Raw genomic sequence first — 26,236 nt, 5'->3', positions numbered from 1 at the left:
GAACTGTGCTGCACTATATTACGTAAGGTATGCACTTATAATGTCCAATAATTAAAATGACCAAAATTGCTAAATTTGTGGCTAAATAAGCAAAGGATCACTAAATTAATGCTATACCACTACCTACGTTACCCACGACTCTCCTCATAAGCTATAACTATGGTCACATTTCAACCACTCGCGTAAGTGGTAACTGCACACACGAGACCCACGTAAAATGAGACCCTACTGTACAGTCATTCCTGATTTTGGGAAATGCGTTTTACAATAACGGAAATGGGTAAGTAATGACTAAAATTAAAAATAATGTGGTTTAATTGCTGCATTATTACATGTGTTTCTGTTCAGGATACATAAAATTAATAAAGTATATTATTTTTATTATGTACACAGTATTTTTTACTTTGTAGAGTCAAGATTTTGTTGTGTAAGAACTTTTTTTTTACCAATATGATGGGAGTCTATAGGAAAATTTGGTTAAATATAGGGAATATTGATTAATGGTAAGATTTTATGGAACTTAATCCTTCCATATATCAGGGGATGACAGTATCTGCTAGCAGGAGACATACATGTTTGTGCTGCCATCTATTGAGGGCAGGGGAAACTATATTTTCATCAGCTGATTGACAGTTTTCATTTGATATTTATTTATTAAACTTATAAAAACTTATTTAGTGAAACGTACAGTATTAAAAATACCCCCTAGTGTTCTGAGGGAGTGTGACCATTCTAATCCCTCTAACTATCACCCCATTGCCTTCACTTCATCCCTCTCTAAGATTTTCGAGACTACAGTACTGTATCCTAAATTCTCATTTTCTCCGTCACCTTGAACATCTTTATCTTTTGTTGAATCACCAGTATGGCTTTTGCCAGGCGAGATCTACTGGTGATGTGCTTTCTTACTGCACCCATCTTTGGTCATCCTCTCTTAGAGATTATGGGGAACTTTCGTAATGGTCCTCGACATCTCCAAAGCATTTGACAGGTTATGGCACAAGTCTTTGCTTTCTAAACTTCCCTCTTATGGTTTCTCTCCCCCACTTTGTTCTCTAAATTCTAGCTTCCTTGAGAACTGATCTATGGCAGTTGTTGTCGAAGGATCGATCTCTCGCTCTTTCTCTACCAATAGTGGTGTCCCACAGGGTTTTGTTCTTTAACTTACTCTCTTCCTTCTTTTTATCAATGATTTACTTCTCACTACGACTAATTCTATCCATTCTTACGCTAATGATTCTGCTCTTCACTCTCCTTCACACCGGTGCCAAGGGTGCAAAAAAATAGAGTAAAAAGAAGTTAAAAATAGAACAGAAAAAGACCATATTAATCTACATTACGAAGATGCTGAAAAACCAGTTTTTTAAAGAGACAGATTGTAAGAGTATGGAAACACAGAAGAAGGCAGAGCATTCCACAGTTTGGCTGTGTGAGGAAAGAAGGACTTACTATAACGAGTTATTCTAGTGTGACCGACAGCCACAGAGAAACTGTGGGCACTGCGGGCAAGATGAGTGTTACAAGCCCACGGCCTTGCCGGGGGTACACAGGATGCCAAATCCACCAAACAAAGTACCTGTAAAAGAGAGAGTGAAGCAACATTGCAGCTAAGAGAAACGTTGTGGGTTGTTTGACCTGTGCTCGGGTGGGCTAATTCCTATAAAAAAGAAAGAAAAAACAGACGAAATGCTTTTGATTCCACCCTATCTAACAGTTGGATAGAAGAGGAGCCACCCCAGATATGAGAGCAGTACTCTAAGTTAGGATGAATGAATCCCTTATAAACTAGAAGCAACTGTTCAGGAGTGAAATAGCTACGGCATCTAGTTTGAGAATTAGGGGGAAGGGGAAAATGTGAAGAAGAGTAGAATCATCAGCGTATGAGCAATATGCAGTGCCTCCATATGCCCTGATTTATTTTAAGTGCAAAAATAGCAAATAGAGCGATCATGTATCCGTTTTAAAATAGAAATTGGGAGTTAAAATGTTATAAGACACTGGTTTAGTAGTGCTGTTAATGTGTGTGTTGTCACCTCACCTCTCGCCTTGTCACGTCACCTCACCTCTCGCCTTGTCACGTCACCTCACCTCTCGTCTTGTCACGTCACCTCACCTCTCGTCTTGTCACGTCACCTCACCTCTAAGCCTTGTCACGTCACCTCACCTCTCGCCTTGTCACCTCACCTCACCTCTCCTTCCGCGTCACCTCACCTCTCGCCTTGTCCGCGTACCTCACCTCGCAGTGTTACATTTATTTATTACTTTATTATTTACCTTATTATTATTGTATGTACATTTATAAACAAATTATGTTTTGCAGTAATTATAAATAGACATAGTGGTAAAGTAACTGAATAAATTTACATGAGTACTGTACTCAAGTAACATTTTTGGGTATTTACTTTTTAAAACATACTCAAGTTTTTTAGCACTTATACTTAAGTATAGTTTTCTAATACCTTTACTCCAATACAATTGAAAAACAAAAATTGTTACTCATTACATGACCGAAACAAAGAGTTTTAATGTCTGTGGCAAACTAATAATATATTTTTAAAATAATTCACTAATTATTAACCATTGTAAAAGGGTTGTGTGGATGGAAGGTATGGTGTGGGTGGAGCCATGAAGGGTACGGTGTGGGTGTGGGAAGACACCGAGAGGTCTCATGAGGTGAGGTGAGGTGACATCAGGTCAGGTCAGGTGGCAGTAGCCATGATCGCGAACTTTCCCTTTGATCTTCTTGTGACCATTAGCACCTTGACCACCCACCTCACCTAGCCTACCCTCTTATCTCTCCCCCCCCCCATCAAATCCCCCTCTTCTCCCCACCTTTCCTTCAGGATCTTGGTCTTCCTGTTACACATCAGTTCTTCTTTGCATATAACTGTACCTAAAATGAATTTCAAAAAGGCTGTGATTCTAAAATGCTTTACATAATTCCATCTTAGATATAAAGCCTGTGTCTATACACATGTGTAAACTGAGTGTATTTAAAATTCTGCTTTAATAACTGAGTACAGTACCATTGACCCCCCAGCACCCATCAGATGTTACGTGGTGAAAAAAATTCAGCCACTCATCAATTAGAATCTAAAAGTGATGTCACCACAGCCACACCCCCATTACAGGGACAGTTCACGGTGAGTCTTAGTCAGACTCTGTCACTATGGAGGCAACAATCATCCACAAACTCCTTTACTGAATGGCATGGCCAGGGGATGGAATGAAGCTACTGAGGTCTTTCCTAACATTATGTGAGTTATCTCTCAAGCTTAACACCCTGCTACCTGCATCTGCTGCTTGTGAGCTTCTGTTTAGTCATGCTGGCTACTTATTTATTATTTTATTAATTTAATACACCCCAGGGGACAATAAGCCTAGTCACAGGAACATGTGGTCAGACACTAATACATTGGTACTCATGTCTCACAAGAAACCTTATGACTTGTGATATGGAGACAATATTGATATGATTGAAGGACAATGGGAGTTAGCACCCACCAAAGTGTGGGTACCATACAAGAATTAAATTAAATTATTACAAATAAGTAGGTGGTGACATATAGTGGTCAGTGACTCTTCCTGTGGTAGGAGGTCCCTGACAGTGAGACAGTCAAGGCAATACAGTAGTGTTGAAGGGTGTTAGTGTTGGGACAGTTACAGAGTTAACAGGAAGAGAAGTGTGGGTCATCCCCGCCTGAGATACTTGACAGATAGGTCTGCATCCTAACCTAATGTGAGCAGAGACAACATTATGTCTGTAGACCATAAGTCCACGATGATGATACTTATGTGGATGAGGAAGAAACTGACCATAGTGTTGGATGGATATACTCTCAGCCCGTTCACTATCCTTGCGATGGATTGTAGGGAGAAGAGCGGCTGAATATATTCTCTTTCGGTAAGTCATGCTGGGCTTATATTTAGGCCTAAAAGATCCTGATTGGACAGTCATAATCTGGAGAATTAGTAGTTATTAATTATGCTCAATAGAAAGATTTGCTAATAAACATGTGTAATGCTGAGTCTTTTATTTTTATCTTTAATTAGCTATTTTTTGTTTTAATATAATTTACTGTGGACTTATTTTATTATTTAAGACAATAATTTTGTTGTTACTTTTTACTTTCAGTACTTGAGTACTTTATGAATTAGATACGTTTTTACTTCTACTTGAGTACATTGAACTTTGGATACTTTTACTTATACAGTATAGCCTCGTTTTACGCGGATTTGGTTTACGCGTTTGGTTATTTACGTGGCACCTTGCCAGACCGACAATTTTTATTTACACGGTTCATTCCATCATTTACGCGGGAAGCGGCGCGGGCAGGGTGCGCACAAGGTCGCCCAGTCATCAAAACATTACCGAGTTCTTCACCCGCCACCCACCACAGCCAGCCCAAGTCAGTGATACTGATAGTGAGGATATAGACCTTGAGGGGTTTGACAAAGAGGCCCTGCAAGCCTCTGTGGTGAATTGTGATACAGGTGATACAGGAGAGGACCAATAATCTGCCCTCTGCCTCGGAACCAACCCCCCATCCCCGTGTGCCCAGCCATCTTTTCTACTAACGTAAGTGTTAAAAAACCTAATATTATTGATATTTCTCTTAAATATTAATTGTGTGTGCATACCATCATAAAATTAAGATGTTATTTTTACTACAACGTACGTATTGTGTCGGAAAAAGTGTAGTTTGGGGGTCGGCCGAGTCTCTATTTCAATTAATCCCATATGTTCTGTTATTTCGTTGACGCATTTCTCGTTTTACGCGGACCTCCACGGGTTCAATTGACCGCGTAAATGAAGACTATACTGTACTTGAGTAACATTTTGCCAATGTAACAAAGTCTGGTACTTTTTACAACTCTGTAAATAGAATACAGGTATTTTATGTGGCAGCCAAGGCAAGGTGCAAAAACTGAACAGAAAATGGATGAAAATTCAAACACTAAAGTTCAGAAATTGCTGAATAATGTCAAAATATTCTGAACTCAGTTAATTCGGATTTTTCGGTAATTTGAGTGGCCCAGAGCCCCTTTTTTTTTAATTATGTAATGAGGGTACAGTGGTCCCTCGGTTAACGAGCACAATCCGTTCCAGCAGGTTGCTCGTTAACCGAAACCATTGTTTCAATGGGTTTTTGGGTAATTGGTTCCAGCTCACTGAAAATTGCCTAAATTCAACAAAAAAGGTAGAAAAGTACACTTACTTTGAGGTGTGTATGTAGAAGGCTCCTGATGATGATGATGATGATGATGATGGGAATTAGAATGGGGGTGGAGGAGAAGGGAGAAGAGAAGGCATTGGGGTGGAAGAGAAGTCACCCCATGGCACCATTTCACCCATAAAATTTTAGTTCTCTTGGTGTAATTCAAGATTATTTTCTTTAAATCAACATTGCACTGCATTATATATTGTCAATATGTAAAAGAAATTTCAAAATGACCAATAATTTGCTTGGAAACACAGAAAAAAGCGTTTAGTTGAAGAGAGTCTCAAGCAAGATGTTACCTCCACTGTAAACAGAGAGAGACTAGCGCCTGTCTGGTGTGTTAACAGGCTGGATGGCACTCCAGAAACTAGTTTCTTTACCTTCAATTATGTTCAATAATTGTTAAAATGACTAAAAAAAGTTTATATTAAACTTTTAAAATTATTGAATAGTATAAACTTCTTGATATTTACTAAAATAGTAAGGAATTTAAGCCCTAAAACCGATTACTGTATTGGCGGACTAATACTACAGCTGGTGGACCGCCAAATGCAAGCGAAAACATGTTGAAGTCGGCTTGTAAAAAACTCGTTAATCGAGGGATTGCTCGTTAACCGAAGTTAAGAATCTTATGGAAGGTAAATCGTTAACTGAAATCTCGTTAACCGAGGCGCTCGTTAACCGAGGGATCACTGTATAATGTACTGTATTATGGTTAGAAAGTGTTTTATTTATTGCTGTACAGTACAGTACAGTACAGTATTTATATAATGAGTATGTTTTTCTGTGCTTTTTATTACAGATCAACCAACAAAAATAACCTAACTTGACCAGCTGGGAACTGAACCCCCTTCCCCCTTATTGCATTGATTTATATGAGAAGAATTGCTGCATTATTTATAAAATAGTTATAAGTACAGTATTGACTTTTAGTAACAGAACCTACAAAAAAATGAGGACTCTGTTTATTATCATAATATTTAGCAGTTAATGCATTAAGAGAAATAATAGATCATTACAGAGCATAACTTGACATTATACCATCCATAATGTATTGAATTAACTGATAACAAAGGAAAATTGAGGAGAAAGCGATATTGCATCAGTCTGGGTGAGTCTTTGTTTATGGGTAAGGTTGTCACCATATGGCAAAAGCTATGGACTCTTGTTGTCTGCCAGGCAGAAGAGGGAGTGTTAAAGAGCACTCCATTGAAGTGGAGCATTTTTTGAAAGATGTGGAGAAAAGTCGAACACTTTGTTAATTAATATTCTTGCTTCAATTGACTGCAGTCTAACAACATGTCCCAAGGGTTTATGCAGTTCGGAGGGATGCTTAAACAGCCTTGGTCCTTTGTTGAAAATAAATGTTTTCTTTAAGCAAGATATGTCAAAGCCTGTTTCTCTGCAAAGGTTTTTACTGGCTAGGCTTACTCTAGGGTAAAACTGATAAATGAGTGTGGAATTTCAGTTTATGGATGATTATTTTGAAGCAGTTAAAGACCGGCTTTGGGATTCTTCTCAGAGTAGTAGAATAATTTTGGCTTCTAAGAGCACAGTAGAATTTAAATTAGAGTTTACTTCTTAAACCCGGCTCAGCAAGGTGGAGTATCTGTTGATGTAGCAACTCATGTTGGTGCAATATGATCATGTTCTTCTCAGAATGTAAATAGACCCCACTGGACTAGCCAGGTTCTGCCAAGGAGTGTTTTGGTAGGATGATCTTGCAGGTCACTTGTTTCTTTTCCTATGGCCATAAATTAGGATTTCATGCTTGAGTTCTTTGATTTCTACACATATCTTTAATGCTTGTTTTATGAAATTGTTTGCTCAGCTCCTGGAGCTAAGAAAGTCACAATACAGTTTTTGATGTATCTGAATGTTGGGTTCATGTTATGAATAGGTATCTTGGACCAAAAATTCTCATTATCTCTTGTCATGGGTCACCAATAATTGTAGAAATGCTTTTGCAGAATTCTACAGTTGCTCAGTCGCCTGAACCTGCAGAAGAAGTAGTAGGAGATGAAGACTTGATGTCTGAAGATCAGCTATCTTCTAGACAAGAAAGCCATTTCCAGAAATATGAATCAAGAAATGCTGCTGAACTTGAGACTGTTCAGATGTATGAAAGTCTTGAAACTTCAAAGCAACAAAACCTCAAACCTTCTGATACAGTTATGAGGAACCATAAGCAGTTAGTTTTACTTTGTTGCATTTAGATATACTGTATAGTATTTATTTTGTATTTCCCACTAGAGTTTTTAATTTGCATATTCTGTGCACATTCTGTTTCTTTCACTCTCACTGTCTCTGTCTGTCTCTCCTTCATTCTGTGTACAGTACAGTATCTCATTCTGTCCTCTTTAGTTCTTTCTATCTCATTCTCTCTATCTTCTCTCTTTCTCACTCTCTTTTACTGGTTGGACTGAAATAAAGAAAAAAGTTCATGGATATTTTTAATTTATTCTTCCACCAGAACAAGAATATCCAAGGCTTTTCCCAATTAATGCTGGGTGTCAGAACCAAAGGAAAATGCACATTTTCCAGTCATCCATTGTCATTCAGTCATTCATGTTGTTTCAAAAGATATTTATATTTGTTCTTATATATTTTTGAAGATATTGTTAAACTTCATAATTCTGTTTTTCAGATTTCATGACAAAGACACACAAGGTCTTGCTCCAGACTCCAGAATTTTACATAATGATGATGATGAGGAAGCAGCTATGTTAAGACACACATCCTTAGAAGCTGTTGCAATGCAGCTTATGGAGTGTCAACACATTTTGGATGTTGCAAGGCCACATATGGTAAGTTTTAACCATTTTGCTGCAATTCCCACACTTACCCATTTTATTCTGGCTACCGCCAGGCCATTTTATTCAGCTTAGGGTAAGTTCCTGCAGCCAAAAGTTTAATAGGGTAACTTCCTGCAGCCAAAAGGTTAATAGGGTAACTTCCTGCAGCCAAAAGGATAATAGGGTAACTTCCTGCAACCGAAAGGTTAATAGGGTAACTTCCCACAACCAAAAGGTTAATAGGGTAACTTCCCACAACCAAAAGGTTAATAGGGTAACTTCCCACAACCAAAAGGTAAATAGGGTAACTTCCTGCAGCCAAAAGGATAATAGGGTAACTTCCTGCAACCGAAAGGTTAATAGGGTAACTTCCCACAACCAAAAGGTTAATAGGGTAACTTCCTGCAGCCAAAAGGTTAATTGGGTAACTTCCTGCAGCCAAAAGGTTAATAGGGTAACTTCTTGCAGCCAAAAGGATAATAGGGTAACTTCCTGCAGCCAAAAGGTTAATTGGGTAACTTCCTGCAGCCAAAAGGTTAATAGGGTAACTTCTTGCAGCCAAAAGGATAATAGGGTAACTTCCTGCAGCCAAAAGGTTAATAGGGTAACTTCCCACAACCAAAAGGTTAATAGGGTAACTTCCTGCAGCCAAAAGGTTAATAGGGTAACTTCCTGCAGCCAAAAGGATAATAGGGTAACTTCCCACAACCAAAAGGTTAATAGGGTAACTTCCTGCAGCCAAAAGGTTAATAGGGTAACTTCCTGCAACCAAAAGGTTAATAGGGTAACTTCCCGCAACCAAAAGGTTAAGTAAGTTAAAAAAATTTGGATTGCAAAATGGCTTCATTGGAAGATTTCCATTAAGAAGTGGCACTTATATAATCTTGAGCAAACAGTCATACAAACTTAGCCACATACAGTTGTAAGCATAGTATATAGATTCTGTCTGTTGCTTCCAAATAATTAGGTTACCATTTATTTTGAGCAAAGCAGCTGGTCCTGTTTTATTTACAATATCAAAATTTATTTCCAAAAGTCATATACAGGTAAGTGGAGGGTTCCAGGGTTCCTGGAAACTGGTTTTAGAACTGCAAACTTATTAATGGAGGTACAGGGGGTATGTGAATCACACAGTCCATGTTCAATAAAAATTGCTACTTCAGGATTAGTCGCTTAATTTTTCTGAATTACCCATCAGAGTAATGTCATCTGTACAGAGCAACAGACTTATATCCTTATATCCCTATTTGTTTGTATGGCTATTTGCTCTTGTTTTTAGTCACTCCACATGCACTGAGAAGGAACTTAAAAGATTATAGAAAAAGAGCCTTCCTAATTACCGGTAGACCTACAAGTTTCCCTCGAGATACGAACGTTTGAGATATGAAAATTCGCTTATACGAATTTCCCAAATTGACACCACTATTTCGAAATGCAAAAGCTTGCCCGACTTATACATGGCTGAGGTAGGAGTTATTTTAGGGTTACTGTATTTCTCAATTCGTAATTTTGGGTATATAAACATAACTTTCTTCACAATTTTTTTTAGTTCAGTTACATGCATACACAGTCCTACATACAGAATGTGCAAAAGAATACAAATATCATAAGGTCAAAAACATAAAGGAAATAAAAATTTCTTTCGACCACCGGAATAGTGGGAGTGGGAGGGGGTGCAGTGCCGCAAGTGTTGGTATCTCAGCCTCCCTCCAAGCTGTGAGTTGCCCTTTTGTTATTTTTCAACTTATATTTTCGTGTAGATATACATAATTTTCTTCTTTTTTTTTACTCTGTTACATGCACACACAATCTTCATACGGAATGTGCAAAAGAAAAAAAAGTCTTTATAAGGTCAAAAACATAAAGGGATTAAACATTTATTATCTGTGTGACAGCTAGCTAAGAGAGTGAAGGAGGGAGGGCGTGGTGTGTGCCTCATGGCTCCGTTTGTCTCGTGTGTAGTAACAAGGACTCCCAAATGGCAGTGCAGTATTTTTTCTTTTCTTTTATTTATTTATTTATTATTTTTATTTATTCCTATCCCAAAGAGCACTCTAAGGGGTTATCATACCATTGCTTAAATGATATGAATACTGTATGCATTTCTGATGATGTTATTTTTTACTATCAAGCAGTGGTCCTCCCCACCCTGCTATATGGCAGCGAGACATGGGTCACATACAGGAGGCACCTCGAGGCACTTGAAAACTTTCACCAACGTACTCTATGTTCCATCCTCCGAGTTCGCTGGGAAGACAAGAGAACACAATGCCAGTATTCTCGCTGACACCAACTGTAGGAGCATCGAGGCTACCATTATCCATGATCAACTATGTTGGACTGGCCGTGTTACCCTCATGGACGACAGTAGACTGCCTCAGGCAGCTACTTTACAGTCACCTAAAGAATAGTAAACGTAACGCTGGCAGGCAACTGAAAAGGTATAAGGATAGTCTTAAGACAAACCTGAAAAAGTGCCAAATCGACCCCCTCACCTGGGAGACGATCACTCCACTCCATAATACTTGGAGGAGCACCACACGAGAGGTGTCAATACTTTTGAATTAGGCCGACTGCATACAGAGGCAGACAAGTGCCAACGCTGGAAAGACGCTGCCACCGCCCTTCCCACACTAGGTGTAGCCCTCCACATGTGCTACATCTGTAGACGACCTTGCCGGTCCTGTATCGGCCTCTCGAGTCACCTCAGAGCTAACCAATGAAGGTGATATCTTCAATAACTCATATCATTGTATCGTAGCTGGATGATCGTCATATACAGTACTCGATTCTGAGTGACAGTAAAGTAGCAATAGTACTATGTGGGTGGTGTTGGGGTATGTTGGTGGTGTTGTAAGGTGTGTGGGTGGTGTTGGGGTATGTTGGTGGTGTTGTAAGGTGTGTGGGTGGTGTTGGGTTATGTTGGTGCTGTGGATAGTGTTGGGGGACTGTGGGTGGTGTATGGGGTAAACAGAGAGTGCTTGTCGCTGATTGGCAGAGTGAGTAAAAATAAAGAGAGCTGCTCTTGACATGTTGTGAGTGTTCGAACTCATGACTTTTGACTACAGATTTTATTTATTTATTTTATTTTCTAGAGCTCCAAGATGCAAGCAAGAGCATTACAATGAAACAGCAATCTATGGGGTAGAGCTAACTGGGCTTTTACTGTACATTGTACAATCATTTATACAGAATGTGGCCCCAAAAAAAAAAATATATATATATATATAATTATCATAAGGTTAAAAACATAAAAGGAATAGAAAAAAATTACGTCCCTAAGAATTGTGGGTGGGATAATGCCATGGGAGACGGGTGCAGAGTTAGTATCTCAGATTCCCTCTAAGCTGTGAGGTGTGTTATTATTTTTAAACTAGTAAATTCAGGTAGATATACGTTATTTTATTAAACATTTTATTTACACTGCTACATGCACGCAATAGTTCATACAGACTGTGTAAAAAAAAAAAAAAAATTATTATACCGTCAAAAATGTAAAGGGATTAAATATTTATTATGTGTGGAGGCTAGCACAAGAGAGTGAGGGAGGGACGGAGCAGCATTCCATCATGGCTCAGCTGTCTAGTGTGTAGTGACACGACTGCCAAATGACAATGTAGTATTTATTCCTCACATTTACTGATACAGTATACAGTATATTATTTTATGTACAAAGATTAGCTTCTTCCACATACAAACCATCCTCTGGGCAACATGACACAGTTGAACTGCTTAGCCTGGCAGCCACTTGGGACGGGCAGAGCCTATATGCATTCCGTGTTGGTTGCACGTGTTATGCCATTCTGAGATTGTTTCATCATATCTCAGAATATTGCAAGTTATTGCACATCACTTTTTCATAGCAGTGACAATGCAGGAAAAGCATTCGGATACGACCATCGTAAAACTGATCAGAGACATCACATAGAGGTAAATGGTGCTAATTTTTTAACATCGTAAAACTGATCGAGTGTATATAGATCAATTGTATAATGGTGATTGCCTGTACAGGTATTGATTTTGATCCTATCTGTCTGTGCAGATTTGCACCAAACTTGGTAGGTTTGATTCTCTTGTGATAATGTTCACATGATACACTTTGGTGCAAATTGACCCAAAAACGATTAGGTTTTACCATGGTATTGGTTTGTTCAGTCATAATGGGTTAAAGAATACAGTGACATGAGACAGTCTCCAGCAGTGACTACATTAATTACTGTAACAGTGTCAATAGTTCATTATTAATCCTGCCATGGTAATGGTTCTTGGGCAGGGTTTGCATCCACTTGGATGGTGATTAAAATTTGTTATTTCCAAATATCTTGTACTTACACACCTTAACTGCAGTCTTAAGAATTAAACATTGAAACTGCTCTCATTCTTCAACTATCCCCAATTGCAGTTACTGTATTTACATTCCTGTACAGTACAGTACAGTATATCCATGTTCTCTTTCATTTCCTTAAATTTTTCATGCGCATTGACTTTCCTCTCTACTGAATATCTCATTCTATTTTTTCTTTGTCCTGATGTTTCCATTCACTAATTTATTCTTGCATGTACCAAATAATGGTGTGACACTGTATGCACCTCCTCTTTACCATAATTACACTCATCTACCCACCAACACAAAGTGTAACAACTTTTTCTATTCACTCATGCATCAATGTACAGTATGCTTATAATTTATGTACCTTCTTTTGAAAAAACCTATATTCCCAATCATTAAACCTCTCTTATTGCACATTTATGTTAATCTTTCCCCCTTTTTAATCAATCATTAAGCTCCAAATTTATCCAAAGTATCATCCAATTCTGTCACCCATTATCTATTATTTCACTGGTCAACATAAAAAAAAATTCTCATGGTTCTGGATCAAAACAGTCTGATTCTAGTGTAATTGTATGTGCTGAACTCAATTATGACATTCGTATAGCTGTATCAGGCTCAGTTTTCCAGAACCAGCATATCTATATATTTAGTGTACCATGTTATTCATACAGTAATTTATATGCTCATTGGCTCCACTTATGCAATTATTTTGTCCTGATTTGTGCTTTTTTGTTTGTTTCAGTTTGCTGATTCATGATATTGCATATCTACACCTGCATGATTTGTAATTACTCTGAAATTAACAAAACATGGAACGTCGCAAGTGTGTGAACGGTGCTGACAGTTTTTGCTACATATGTGGTGCCTTCACTCCTGGTAGCCTCAAGAAACCAATCACAAAAGCTGTTCGACTGAACTACAAAAGTTACTTCAAATGTCATTTGGGTGACCAAGACAAGAAATGGGCACCTCATGTAGCCTGTAAGTCTTGTGTTAACCACCTGAGCGAGTGGATGTGTGGTAAACGAAGTTCAGGAATGCCGTTTGCTGTACCAATGATATGGCGTGAACCTAAAGACCACAGTAGTGACTGCTACTTCTGTCTCACAAATATTAAGGGAATAAAAATCAAGACACGAGGCAAGGTACAGTACCCCAATATTGCTTCCAGTCCCAAATCCACCGACTGAACAAGAATTGAAGATTCTACCTCTACCTCAATTACCAGGATGACTCTGAAAATACCAGGCCTAAACTATTTACTCAAGAAGCGCTTCATGATCTCATCAGGGACCTAAACTTGTAGCTGAAGATCCAGACTAAAGCAGCGACCTGCTAGAAGGTGGAGTGCATATCACTACAGCGCGTTACCGACATAGACAGCTGTCTGCATTTTTCAAGATGACAAACAACCTTTGTTATTGCGAGGACGCAGTATCTCTCATGCAACAACTCTGCAAGTCTGAAACATACAAGACAGAGGATTGGAGGCTGTCTATAGACTCAGGAAAAGACTCTGAAAGCTGTTCTTTTACACAATGGCAATCGGCTTCCATCTGTCCCAATAGCACACGCAACAAAAATGACTGAGAGCTATGAAACAATGAAAATTCTGTTGGCCGCTATAGAGTATGAGAAACACCAGTGGAAGATATGTGGCGATCTCAAAGTCATCAGTTTACTACTGGGCCTTCAGAGTGGCTACACAAAGCACATGTGCTTTTTGTGCTTGTGGAACAGCAGAGCTGATGCAGAGCACTATGTGAGAAAGGATTGGCCGAAAAGACCAAGAGATGCGCCTGGAAGGTTTAACTGTGCTCACAATCCGCTTGTAGATCCAGAAAAGATATTTTTGCCTCCACTGCATCTAAAGCTCGGTTTGGCTAAAAATTTCATCAAAGCTATGGATCAATTCGGTGCTGGGACTCTATACTTATCTCAGAAACTAGGTGGTGTGGTTTCCGAAGCCAAGTTGAAAGCAGGTGTCTTGAATGGACCACAAATTCGTATACTAGTTAATGATAGCGAATTCACCAAAACATTAAACCCACTGGAGAAAAAAGCATGGGAATCATTTGTCAATGTGTCAAAGAATTTTCTTGGAAACTATCGTGCTGACAACTACAAAGAAATCGTAACAACCATGCTTCAGAATTATCATGCATTGGGAGCAAGGATGTCCTTGAAATTGCATTTTTTCCACTCTCATATTGAATTTTTCCCAGGTAACCTTGGAGACGTTAGTGATGAACACGGCGAAAGATTTCATCAAGATATCGCCATAATGGAGAGCAGATATCAGGGACAATTCAGTCCTAACATGATGGGCGACTATTGCTGGACACTGCAACGAGAAGAGAGCAAGCTGTACAAGAGAAAGAGTAAAGTTCAGAAGCACTTTTAGAACTTCATATTTTGTCATTATAAAGGATTTGAACTTATGTTTTTTGGTACAATTTTTTATGAGCTTATCTGTGATAGGTTTAAAATTGTATCTTGCATGACGCGATAATGTTACTATATTTACTATTTTTTTTATTCTTTAAGAAAGTAGGTCTGATGGTAGAATGAAACATCCAATTAATATTCATTAATATGAAATTAGTCATGAAAGCACAGTCACATGAGATAATCTCATCTTTTGCACGACACGTGATGGAATATTAAATATTTGTACCTATTGATTTTTTTATAAAACCTGGTCTGATAGAACAAAACAAATATCAGATTCGAATTCAGCAATATGAAATTAGTTGTGTGAGCATGATCTCATATGTGAACCATTTTGGCTGTTGACCAGTGAATTATTGATCAGTACAGCTGCTCAAGCTTTCCCAAAACCTTTCTTTCCTCATCCCCTTGTGAATATGCACTTGAAATAACTCATTACCCATCCCCTATTTTTTAACCAGATTCATAGTGTTATTGGACTGACTCACCCGCCTTATGATATTAGATTATGTTCCTCTCGACAGAATTACCACACCTCTTTTACATTTAACCATTTCAGACTCATAACTTTATGTCCACCTCATTTGTCCTAAGCAGATGTCCCCTTATGTCCTTCAATTTTGTTTCTCTTTGAGCCAAGATATCCAGGATTCTCCCATTCATCTTTAAGTTAGTCATTTTCCTTATTACAATAGTCTTTCAGGCACTTATAGTCTTCTTTGTTCTTGTTTCCTTTTGGTAATAAAAATACAGAAGGTGGAGTTACCAGCTGCATACTCTTAAATAGTGAGAATTTGATATCCCTATGCCCATTAGTTTTATTAAGAATGTTTATCAATTACGATATTAATATAAGAGTCAAAAATAAATATTATTAACCTTCACAGGATTTTTCACTGTAATAAAAAAGAAGAAGAATAGATGTAGGTTTATTTATTAAGAAACCCCAATATATACACTTTATGCACTTTGATTTTTCACATTAGGATGTACTTTATTACTTTGTAGATTCCAGGAATCAATAAATCTCTTTAGAAGATCATAACACTTAAAACACATATTTACTTTTGCAGGATAAGAAGGAGATTGAAGAAGACCTAAGTTGCCTTGCTGGTCATATTTTGTCAAAACCACAGTCACCACTGTACAAGGCTATGAATGACTTGTCAATGTTTGAAAAGCCTCAGACAGACACCAAACCAACTGTATGTGTTCTGTCTTTGATGAAGAGAAACTTTCATGACATGAGATCTGTACAACAACTTTGTGGAGTTGGTTATATTGGTTGCCTTTCCAAACTTCGTTCTATTCATGAGGTGTTCTGTAAACCTTTTATAACTCTGAAGTTTGAGGATATGGATCATGAAGTATATGAAAATCCATGTGGCTCCCTATTTATTGGAAATATTCCAGCCATTAATGTAATTAAAGAAGAAAATTGTAAACCATCTCCTGAGTCAAGTTCATATTCTGCTTTATGTTTGGATACAGATTTTGTAAAGTTTCTCAGGAATAGCTTATCAAGGTCATCAAGTCCAGACTCTGAATATACAGATGCACTGGAAATTCCCAAAGGTAACCCAAGTGTGTCAGCAGCTGCAGATTGTTTGAAAGTTTTTCCAATGGTGATAGATGATGATAGTGCCTCATTTTCAAGCATAGGTAATGGAGATGACCAAGCTACAGTGCCACATATTCCAGAAGGTGTTGATGCAGAATCAATGACTATTATGTGGGACAACAAAATTATTTTGGATTTAGATGACTCAAGTCAAATGATGACTTCTCAGGAGTTAGCTGAAGAAAACCAGGGTAAGTTGTTCATTTTTCTTTCTGATGAATATATTTTCCTGCATTTAAAAAAAATTGCTTTAACACTGAAGTCTTTCTGTTCATTGATTTCACCAAAGTTTACTATCTCTACCTGTCAGGTAGTCTTTTATTTATACGTATTGATATTTTAAATTGCCCTATATATTCAAGCATACAGTAGTACTTGATATATACTGGAATAATTTGGGCAGATCTCAGTCTGGAAAAAGTGAATTAGAGGTGGGGGGACATAAACCTTTTTATTTGGACTGTTTCAAGATAATCAGACACAAGTCTGATTGTTGACAACATTTTTCACTGTTATGACTGTTTTGTACTGTAAAGTGTTACAGTATTTGTAATTATTGGTAACCACAGAATTTTAGAAAAGTTATTTCAATGTGCTCATGTGCCTTATGAATGATGAAAAAACTTGGTATATGAGTGTGTATCTGGGAGCAGCAGATGGGAGGCAGTGCGGGTGGGTGACTTTCTTCTCCTCTCTCAGGACCACTTTAACAATGTCTTTACCGGGTATGCAATTTCACCATAATTCCCTTATTATATTCTCTCCGTTAACAGGAATTTTTTTTTAGCATTGCGAGAAATTACAGGAAAATCTCTCCATTTTGAGCATGGGAACGAATTTCCAAGAGATTGCATCATGTTAAAAACATAGGGACCCTTACCGGGCACGTGGGTGGGTAGGCTCAGAGTGCTCATGAGCTACGATTGGCCACTACACTGTCATGTGACTGCATGGGATGCCTATGATTAGCTGATGTATCTCACAGCCTATCTCTTCAAACACTTGCATGAGGACACTGTTAGTTCATTGTCTGCTGCCACAGCACAAACTTGTTCGTTTGCTCACTGCTGTTTTCACATACAATCTTGGTAACAAATACCGTACAGTAGTTGGCTCATGCTGAAAGCTTCACACTAAAGGGGAATCAATATATGAACCATATTTTAATTTTAGTTAGATTGTAAGTGCTGCACTCCTTGAATATGTATTAAAAGTTGTGGTTACATGCATGTTTGAAGACTACTGTACCAGCTTCTCATTTATACATTAAAGTGGCAGACAGAAATCTGCAGTAAAAAATTAAGTCTATTCTATGTGGCCTACCAACTGATGGACTCACGCTCATTGGCCATTTCCTCGCAACATTCCTCAAACTTTTTAATTTCCTTGAAGATTTGCAGTGATCTGTTTTGCTTCCTTGTGATACCTATATATGAATGACTAAGCATGTTGTATATGTATATTACAGAAGGTGGAGTGCCCATTGCTAGTAGCAGTAACCAACAAGGTGTAAGTAAGCTCAGTACAAGCAGTAGCAGCAGTAGGTCTTCCAACCATATGTTTGACTTATCTAGCTATGAGGATATCCAAGAAGAAGAAGAAGTGGAAGATGATATTGCCACAGTTTTGGGAGAACAGTCTATTCCAAGGGAGGATATTGATAAAAGGATGCTTATCAGCAAAGGTAGGAATCATAATGGAATCATATATGCACGTTGCTTTAAATTCTCTATTAAAATTCATCATAACTGCCTTATATCTACAAAGTTGTAAATTATTTCATAATTTCATCATCATCATCACTGCCTTGCAGTAATTTTCTACATTTGTTTAGTTTAACTGTGATTATTTAGTGGCAGCTCTCCATGCTGTGGGATCTCTTACAGCCTTTCTCATTAGGTTCTTGTTCCCATGTCATTCTTGGCTTACCCCCAGCTCTTCTTCCTATCACATTCAAACTCGTGCATCTCGTGACTATAAAAAAAAATAATTCATTCTACTACACAAAACCTCACCAATATTCTTAATACCCAGTCACCCTCTTAACTTTGAATAAGGTTTCCTATCTTTCAGTATCATATTAAACATGCCAGGCAAGGAAACTACTGTACTTTGTATTTGTAGACATAGAGAAGGCATTTGGCAGGGTACCATGTGTAGTACAGTGGCCAATGAGAAAGTTTGGGGTTGAGAAGTGTCTTCAACTGGTTATGGCATCATATGAGAACTCAAAAACTGCTATGAGAGTAAATGACCTGTGCCCGGATGGGCTATTCCCCGTTAAAAAAAAAATAGTAGTGGTTCACGAAGGTTTTGAGCTGCCTTTTATTTATGATGGTGCTGGGGACACTATCGTGGGATTTTAGGACTGGTTGGCCCTGGGAGTTATTGTGAACTGATGACATAGTGCTTGATAGTTGATAGTACATAAAGAGGTGGAAGGATGGAATAGAGATCAAAGGGTATGAACGTGTGGTGAAAAAAGTACTGATTATTGGTGTTGGTGAGAAACCCATGGGGAAAGTGAAAAATGGCCATGTGCCATCTATAAGAAAAGTGTTTGCTGCAAGAATTTAGAAATTGGGTCATGATAGAGAAAATAATGCATATTATCATCTGGCTTATAAAATTTTTATTTATTTTTACTTTTTATAGAAATTATGGAGTACATTACTGGAGCAAAATAAGGTGGTTCCTTTGATTCAAATCTGCCCATTAAAAGTTCCTCTGAACAGAAGCAGCTTTGAGCAATAATTACAGTACTACAGTCTAATGGTTTGGTTATTTACATTTGTTCCAAGAAGTTCTCCTTCCTGGTTCTGCTTGATCTTTCTGTTGCTTATGACATTTGATTATCAGTTGTGCCTTGAGGATGATAATCATTACTGTAGAAGGTATCAATCAATCAAAGTATACTGTCCTCATATCTGAGGGTTAGCAACCACAGTCCTCCACTCTAAAAAGTTTTTGGCTAATTTTACCAATCCTCCGTGATTTTGCATGCCTCTGGGGACCCAGTTATTAATGCTTAATTAGTACCATACATCAAAGATAGTAGAGGCATATAGTGAATAATGTCTTTCATCCATTGCTTGAGGTTAGGCAGTGCACTAATCATTTTGCTCTTTTCCAAAATCAATCTTGCTTCCTTATTGTTTTAATACATACTGTACAGTCAACCCTCACTTTACGCGGTCCCACATTCCGCGTTTCCTCGTTTACGCGGTACCCTGCCAGAACCCGGGATGCTCACATTCCGTGGTGCGTGTACCCCGGGTGAGTGTATAATTTTTTTATTTAGCTCATAAAATTCATACAAATTATCCAGCCAGAATATAATTTACATTGCTGGAATTCTTACAATTTGATGATCATTTTGAATATAAGCATCATAGATTTTGCATTAGACATACAAATTTAGATCTAATGCAAGTATTTTGTTTACTCAGAGCAAATATGCTATCTTTTGTGCATAATATATGAAGTGTATATTCAAAATACTCCTGGTCTTGCAAGGAATCCAGCAATGTCAATTATATTATGCTAACTTTAGTCTGAGGTATTATTTATTACTAAAAGTTAAAATCTAGTTTTTTCACCTAACATTTCTCTGGTAGGGAGGGAAGGTGGGGGGTGGGGGGGAGGGTTGGGACCGACCGACCATCTGGTGCGGTTGGAAGAGGAGGGGAGGCAAGGTGGGGTACTTTGATTGACAGATAGTGTCGTGAAGAATATTTTTTTTTTATTAACTAAAGATATTTGTTTTAGCTCATAAAATTCATACAAATTACCTGGCCAGAATATAATTTACATTGCTGGAATTCTTACAATTTGATGATCATTTTGAATATAAACATCATAGATTTTGCATTAGACATACAAATTTTACATCTAGGTACTGTAAGTATTTTGTTTACTCTGAGTAAATATGTTATCTTTTGTGCAAAATATATGACATTTATATTCAAAATATTCCTGGTCTTACAAGGAATCCAGCAATGTCAATTATATTATCCTAACTTTAGTTTGAGGTATTATTTATTACTATACCTTAAAATCTAGTGGTTTTCCCCCAAAAATTTCTGAGAGAGGGAAGAGCCAGCGAGTGTAGTGTGAGAAGAGGGGGAGGGAGTTGAGTCCATTATTTGAATGGACATTAATTTGGCGACTGTATTTCTCTATTTCTCTTAAGTATTAATTGTGTGCATGTACCATCATAAAATTAAGATGTTATTTTTACTAGAACATAGGTATTGTGTTGGAAAAAGTGGAGTTTGGGGGTCAGCCGGTCTCTATTTCATTTAATCCCATATGTTATGTTGTTCACTGTACTCGTTTCTCGCTTTACGCGGGCCTCCGTGGGTTCAATTGACCGCGTAAAGTGAGGGTTCACTGTATATCATTATGAAGTACGGTACTGCATATTATACTCGTTATTTATATTGTAATTTTTTTTTACGTCCTCAAAAATTTTTAATGTTTAGTTGAAAATATCCCCTAAAGCATTTTGGCCACCACCATGTAAGAAGTTTTGACAAAATATCAATTGATGAAATATGTCATTAAAAGGTATTAAGTTAAGAAGATTAATTTCCTCCCATTTTGGGGGAACTTTATAGTTTAAATAAATTCCTGTTAATGCTTTTAGTACACTACTGTACCATATACTGTATATCTATATCTTAATTTTTTGCCTTTTCTGTATTAAGCAGTTATTGAAATAATGCACAATACAGACATCCCTTGCTATCTGAATGAGTTAGGTCCATGAAAACCAATCGGACATTGAGTTTGGGATAGTAACTGACATAATAAGTAAGGAAAAATGAGGTTTGGTTCCCCAATGACAAGAAAACCCCAATATTGTCTTTAAAAAATGAAATCGGTTCATGAATAACAAAAACTAAATATTATACCTAAATTAATGAATTCTTACCATAAACAACAAAATCCACAATATTTTGTTACGGTACCTAACAAATTGCTAAACCAAATTAAATACTGTACTGTATACAGATGGTGCATTACTTTATGTGAGGGCAGTGAGGGCTCACCACAGTGAATTACACTTTTGGATAATGAAAAAGAGTTCCAAGAATTGAATTTTTGGAGAAATTAATTTTCATATGGTGAACATTTGTATGGCAAGGGATACCTGTACACTAAAATATACATGTAGTATGAAGTTACTGTATATATTGTTTTTCCTTATTTATAGTGTGCCGTTTGTCTGGACTGGTGCAACAGTTTTGTGGTGTCTCCCACTGTCTGGTTCATGCCTTGCTGTCTGGCCGCACAGTTTTATTGGCAGCTGCAGACACTTATCGTCCAACAGTTAAACTCTACGTTCGGGCTCTTGCCACACTTCTCCCTCGCTCACCTTCAAAGCAATTACCAGTGCTCAGGTAAAATTCTTTGTCAGTTTTTTTATTTAATATTTCCATCTATAAATCAGATGGCATTAGAATTTGGGTTTTGAAAATTTTTATCTTGTAAATCTCTAGGTGACCACTTTTCTAAAATATGATATAAAGCAAGTCAAAAGCCTTAAAGGTATATAGTAAAAGCTCATCCTACAAGGTATAAACACAGTAGAACCATATGAAATACTGTATTTTACGTCATATATGACACACTTTTTACTGAAAAATGGCCAAAAAAAAAAAAAATCAGCCTGCATATGTGAAGTTGTGGTCTCCCACAAGCTAATGAATCCCTCATTGCTGTCTCCAGTAGGCTAAATTCTACCTAACCCAACTCCAGAAATACAAATATGTTATTGCTTACTTAAACTTTATTACTTGTATTAGTTTTAATTAATTAAAAAATAATTATTGTAAATATAAAAGTTCAATCTATAACTTCTCTGTACTGTACTGATGATGATAACCTGAGATGATTAACGTCCGTACGGCAGACACCCAACTCTTCAGAGGCAGCTAAGCAGTAACCATTTCTGAACTCTTACAAACATTACAATCTATTAATGCCGTACTGAAACATTTATTTTTAAATCTACAAATACCTGATAAAAAAAGATCAATAGAAAACTTTCTTTTCACATTTACATCTGTTAACATAGCTAGTGGCATTGTAGCCAGGTTAGACCCGTCTGTGTAACCACCAGGCTACTGTGCCAAGCTGTTACTTTTATTAATGAAGCACGGACTTGAGGGTAGACTCACATTTTTTATAAATTTGTTTCTGATTATTTGAGAGGATTTTTCCAATTATTATTTATTTGTATGTGTTTTGTGTGTGTGTGTACACATACACACACACATTTACAATACCATGTAAAGGAAATTACTGTTTCTAGAACAAATGGCTCCTTGTCCCAGCTGCAAAAATGCCAGCAACTTTAAAACTACTCACAGAAATTCTTGGGTGCATCCAGGGTGTTATCCGTGAATAATAGAGAACCGCGAAATAAAAATCCGTGAATTTGGGGGGGCCCCCTGTATTGAATGTATTTTTGATCAGAGATGTACAGTATAATACAAAATTTCAACACTGCCATAAAACTAATAAAAAGGTAAAATGATAAAAGGAAAATAAATTTTTGTTGAATGAAATACGAAGGATAGATGTGTATTACTGTGATTATTGATAAGATAAAGAAAAGCAAAATAGAGATTTTAAAATTTGTAAAGATGAGATGCCAGAAGAGAGATAAGTGGGCTTTTGAATGCAATGAGGTGTTACAGTGTTAAGGAGGAGGACGTGAAATATGCTGGAAGAACGAAGTACAATAATGGAGGTGCTAAAAAAGTTAGCAAAACTTAATTTACAAACATATGCTAGACAGCTGTTTGGAAAATTTGCTGAATAAAATACCTAAGTGGAACACTACTGTACTTCATGAAGGGTTAATTGAGATAGGCTTTAACCCACTGGGTGATAAGTGTTTTTCTCAGCTGTTACTAGCCAGAACAAAATACCTGAGTGTAACAATACAGACAGTATTTCACATATTACAGATGGCACACAGGCACTGTTACGGACCATCACCTGAAGCAGTTTCGTATAATGGGTGTGTGTATTCCAGAACGTCTTCATGTTCAAGACCTTATGTCCAATTCTACTTTGGTGAGTTATTTTATCTTTTAAGTGCTGTCAGAAATATGATAATAGTGGAGTGCTGTTTAGTTTATAATAGGCAAATTAACATTGTCAACCATTTAACATTCAAGAAAAATGTTTCTACTCATTGTTGTTAATATGCTCTGTCACAATTCTGGAAGAAGCATAGCATTACCTTTACTCATCTGTTGATCTTAAATCTACATCAAGTACTGTAGCCTACTATATTCACATGCATATACACCCTGATGGGTAACTTCACCTCAAAAGTAGGTTTCTGTTGTTTATCCTTTGCACATTTTGACCTTTTATATTTTTGGTTAAGCCTTGTTTCGCTCATTATTCATGGATAATATTTGTGGTCACTGTACAGTGAAGGCATTCATAATGATGTACAATGTCTGTCACTGTCACACACCCTAGCAACACTATCAACATTAATGTTGTGTTTGCCAAGACCCAGTTTTGTCTTAAGCAAACCATGCAAACAGGAGTTCAAAATGACCAGCAAATGATAGTTATAGATTTTGTTCTGTCATTTTTCAATACTGTATTTTTCTGGAAATTGTTGTTATTAACTTGATGCTGAAATACAGTTTAATTTTTGGTTTTATTTGATGTCATGTTTACCAATGTAACTAGAGGACTTACTGTATTTGTGACCAGTCATAACATGTCAATGAATCAGTTGCTGAACATGAGACTAAATATTTCATTTTAGGTAATTGTTTTAATTTTCAGAATCAAGTGACTGTACTGAACATTGAAACTGGCCACATCTCTGGAGTGGCTTATGGTGGTACACTTGTTCGGGGCATAGAGCAATATGGCCGTAAGCTTTTTCACTCCACCTCAGCACTGCAAGCCTCTCTACAGTCCATACTAGTTTCCTTAGGTCTTAAGATATACCTCTTGTATCATCTTCTGGAAACAACAAGTCGTAATGCTAATGATATTTTAAAAGCCATAGGAGTTTCTAAAGGTGACTGGGATATTGTCATAAACTTAACTAGAATGATACAAAGACAAATACAAAGCCAGTAAATAATTATGGATCAAAGTATGCATTAAGAATTATGAATATTTAGGTTTCATTGTATTGTACTACATACAGTTTATGACAAATTAGAAGATAATCAGTGACTGTAATAACTGTTCATAAATTAAAATCTAGAAATACTGTTCATGTTTACATTGCTGAAAAATTCTCTTAGATCATTACACCAGACCAAAGGAATTCAAGGTACTTGGATCTTTAATTCACATTATTGTGGTACAGGTTCCAAAGCCTTGCCAGATTATCCGTTTTGCCGGCCCAACCGAGGTCAGGTAATAATAATTCAACAATACACCTCTGACCCACTAATGATGTGTGTCTCTAAAGCATCATGGACTGCTAGAAACTTAAATTAAACAAATATTAAATGTAAATTAAATGTGATAAAGCCATAATTTTGAGCAACATTACTGTACACACTTTGTACTCAAATGTACTACACTAGACTAAAGAGCTTATCTCTTGTGTAAACTATGTGATGTTTATACTCAAATTAATCACTATCTTACAAGGATTCCAGCAATGCAATTTATATTCTGCTAAGATAAAACCTTAAAAGCCTAAAACTAGCTTCACCCTGGCTGAGAGGGAGGGAGGGAAGTTAAGTCCCCTGTCATAATTTTGTCCGGACTAAAGGAAGTGCCGGACCATCAGTTTCCAGATAATCGGTGGTGTACCTGCATTTATTTACAAAACATTGTTTCCATTGCATTTTCTAAATTTTATTACATACAGTATTTTGAATGCCTCAATTACGAGGAGTCGGTAAATAATAAAATATCACAAACAAGTACATACTGTATTTTAAATTTTTCTTGTGTTTAACATCTTTCGGTGGTCAAACCTACATATGCGGGTCTGAAAGGGAAATGTTAAAATATATTTTTGTAAGATAATAATTTATATAAAAAGATTATAATAGCAATAATCATTTTAGATACCTTAAGTAACTTGAATACTGTTTAAATGTGTAAATAGTTGAGTCTTTTTTTATGACATATGATTATGTTTATACCAGTAACAGTATTTATCAGTTGTCTTTAAAAATGGATTTAGATGTGTAGTACAGTCTTCCCTCTCCAACTGCAGGGGTTAGGGTCCTGATAAACCATGGTTAGAAATGGCTTGGTTACCAGACCCTAAGAGAGGCATGCCCCAAGTCCTACAATACAGTACAGTAAAATATATGAAAGCAATATTTTAAAAATGTGTTTTACTTTCCTATTAACTGTAACATTAAAACTTAAAATTGTCACAGTTTTCACTGATGCTGGTTACCTGGCCTCAATACTCACCTTAGCATTATAGCCCAGATGGGACACTGCCACATACCTTCACGATGAAAACTTATAAATACTTAAAATTTTAAAATATGGTAGATTAATATGGTGACAATACAAAAACCTGTAGTGGATACTTAAAACTGTGGTTGGGGAAGAATGGCTGTACTTTCTATAACATGGCACGTAGAAACCTTGTACAGGTGCTTCTCTGCTTACGAACGAGTTACGTTCCTGAGGCTTGTTTGTAAGTCCAACTTTACTCTTGTAGATACCAAACATATTGTAAAAAATTTAAAGATTATGGGTATTTAGTACAGCTATACCCTTTAATATAGCCTTAAAACATGGCTCACTCTTCTCCTCTTGGGTAATGTTTGTTCGGTCTGGAATT

At 37.0% G+C, this 26,236-nt stretch overlaps 1 protein-coding gene across 2 annotated transcripts in view; it reads left to right on the top strand.

Annotated features, from left to right (window-relative positions):
• The window catches only part of LOC121855307, a 51,743-nt gene extending 26,844 nt beyond the window's left edge, over nucleotides 1-24,899 (top strand). For both annotated transcript variants that reach the window (XM_042350190.1, XM_042350191.1), the window contains exons 6-12: nucleotides 7,193-7,413; nucleotides 7,870-8,029; nucleotides 15,875-16,613; nucleotides 17,891-18,106; nucleotides 21,641-21,827; nucleotides 23,403-23,511; nucleotides 24,247-24,899. In XM_042350190.1, coding sequence (XP_042206124.1) covers nucleotides 7,193-7,413; nucleotides 7,870-8,029; nucleotides 15,875-16,613; nucleotides 17,891-18,106; nucleotides 21,641-21,827; nucleotides 23,403-23,511; nucleotides 24,247-24,549 — 1,935 coding nt within the window. In that variant the 3' untranslated portion in view covers nucleotides 24,550-24,899. The remainder of the gene's footprint in view (nucleotides 1-7,192; nucleotides 7,414-7,869; nucleotides 8,030-15,874; nucleotides 16,614-17,890; nucleotides 18,107-21,640; nucleotides 21,828-23,402; nucleotides 23,512-24,246) is intronic.
• The last annotated feature ends 1,337 nt before the right edge of the window (nucleotides 24,900-26,236 follow it).

Source organism: Homarus americanus, unplaced genomic scaffold, assembly GCF_018991925.1.
Source record: "Homarus americanus isolate GMGI-L3 unplaced genomic scaffold, GMGI_Hamer_2.0 scaffold32063, whole genome shotgun sequence".
Lineage (NCBI taxonomy): Eukaryota > Metazoa > Arthropoda > Malacostraca > Decapoda > Nephropidae > Homarus > Homarus americanus.
This window is presented reverse-complemented; position numbering and strand designations above follow the sequence as displayed.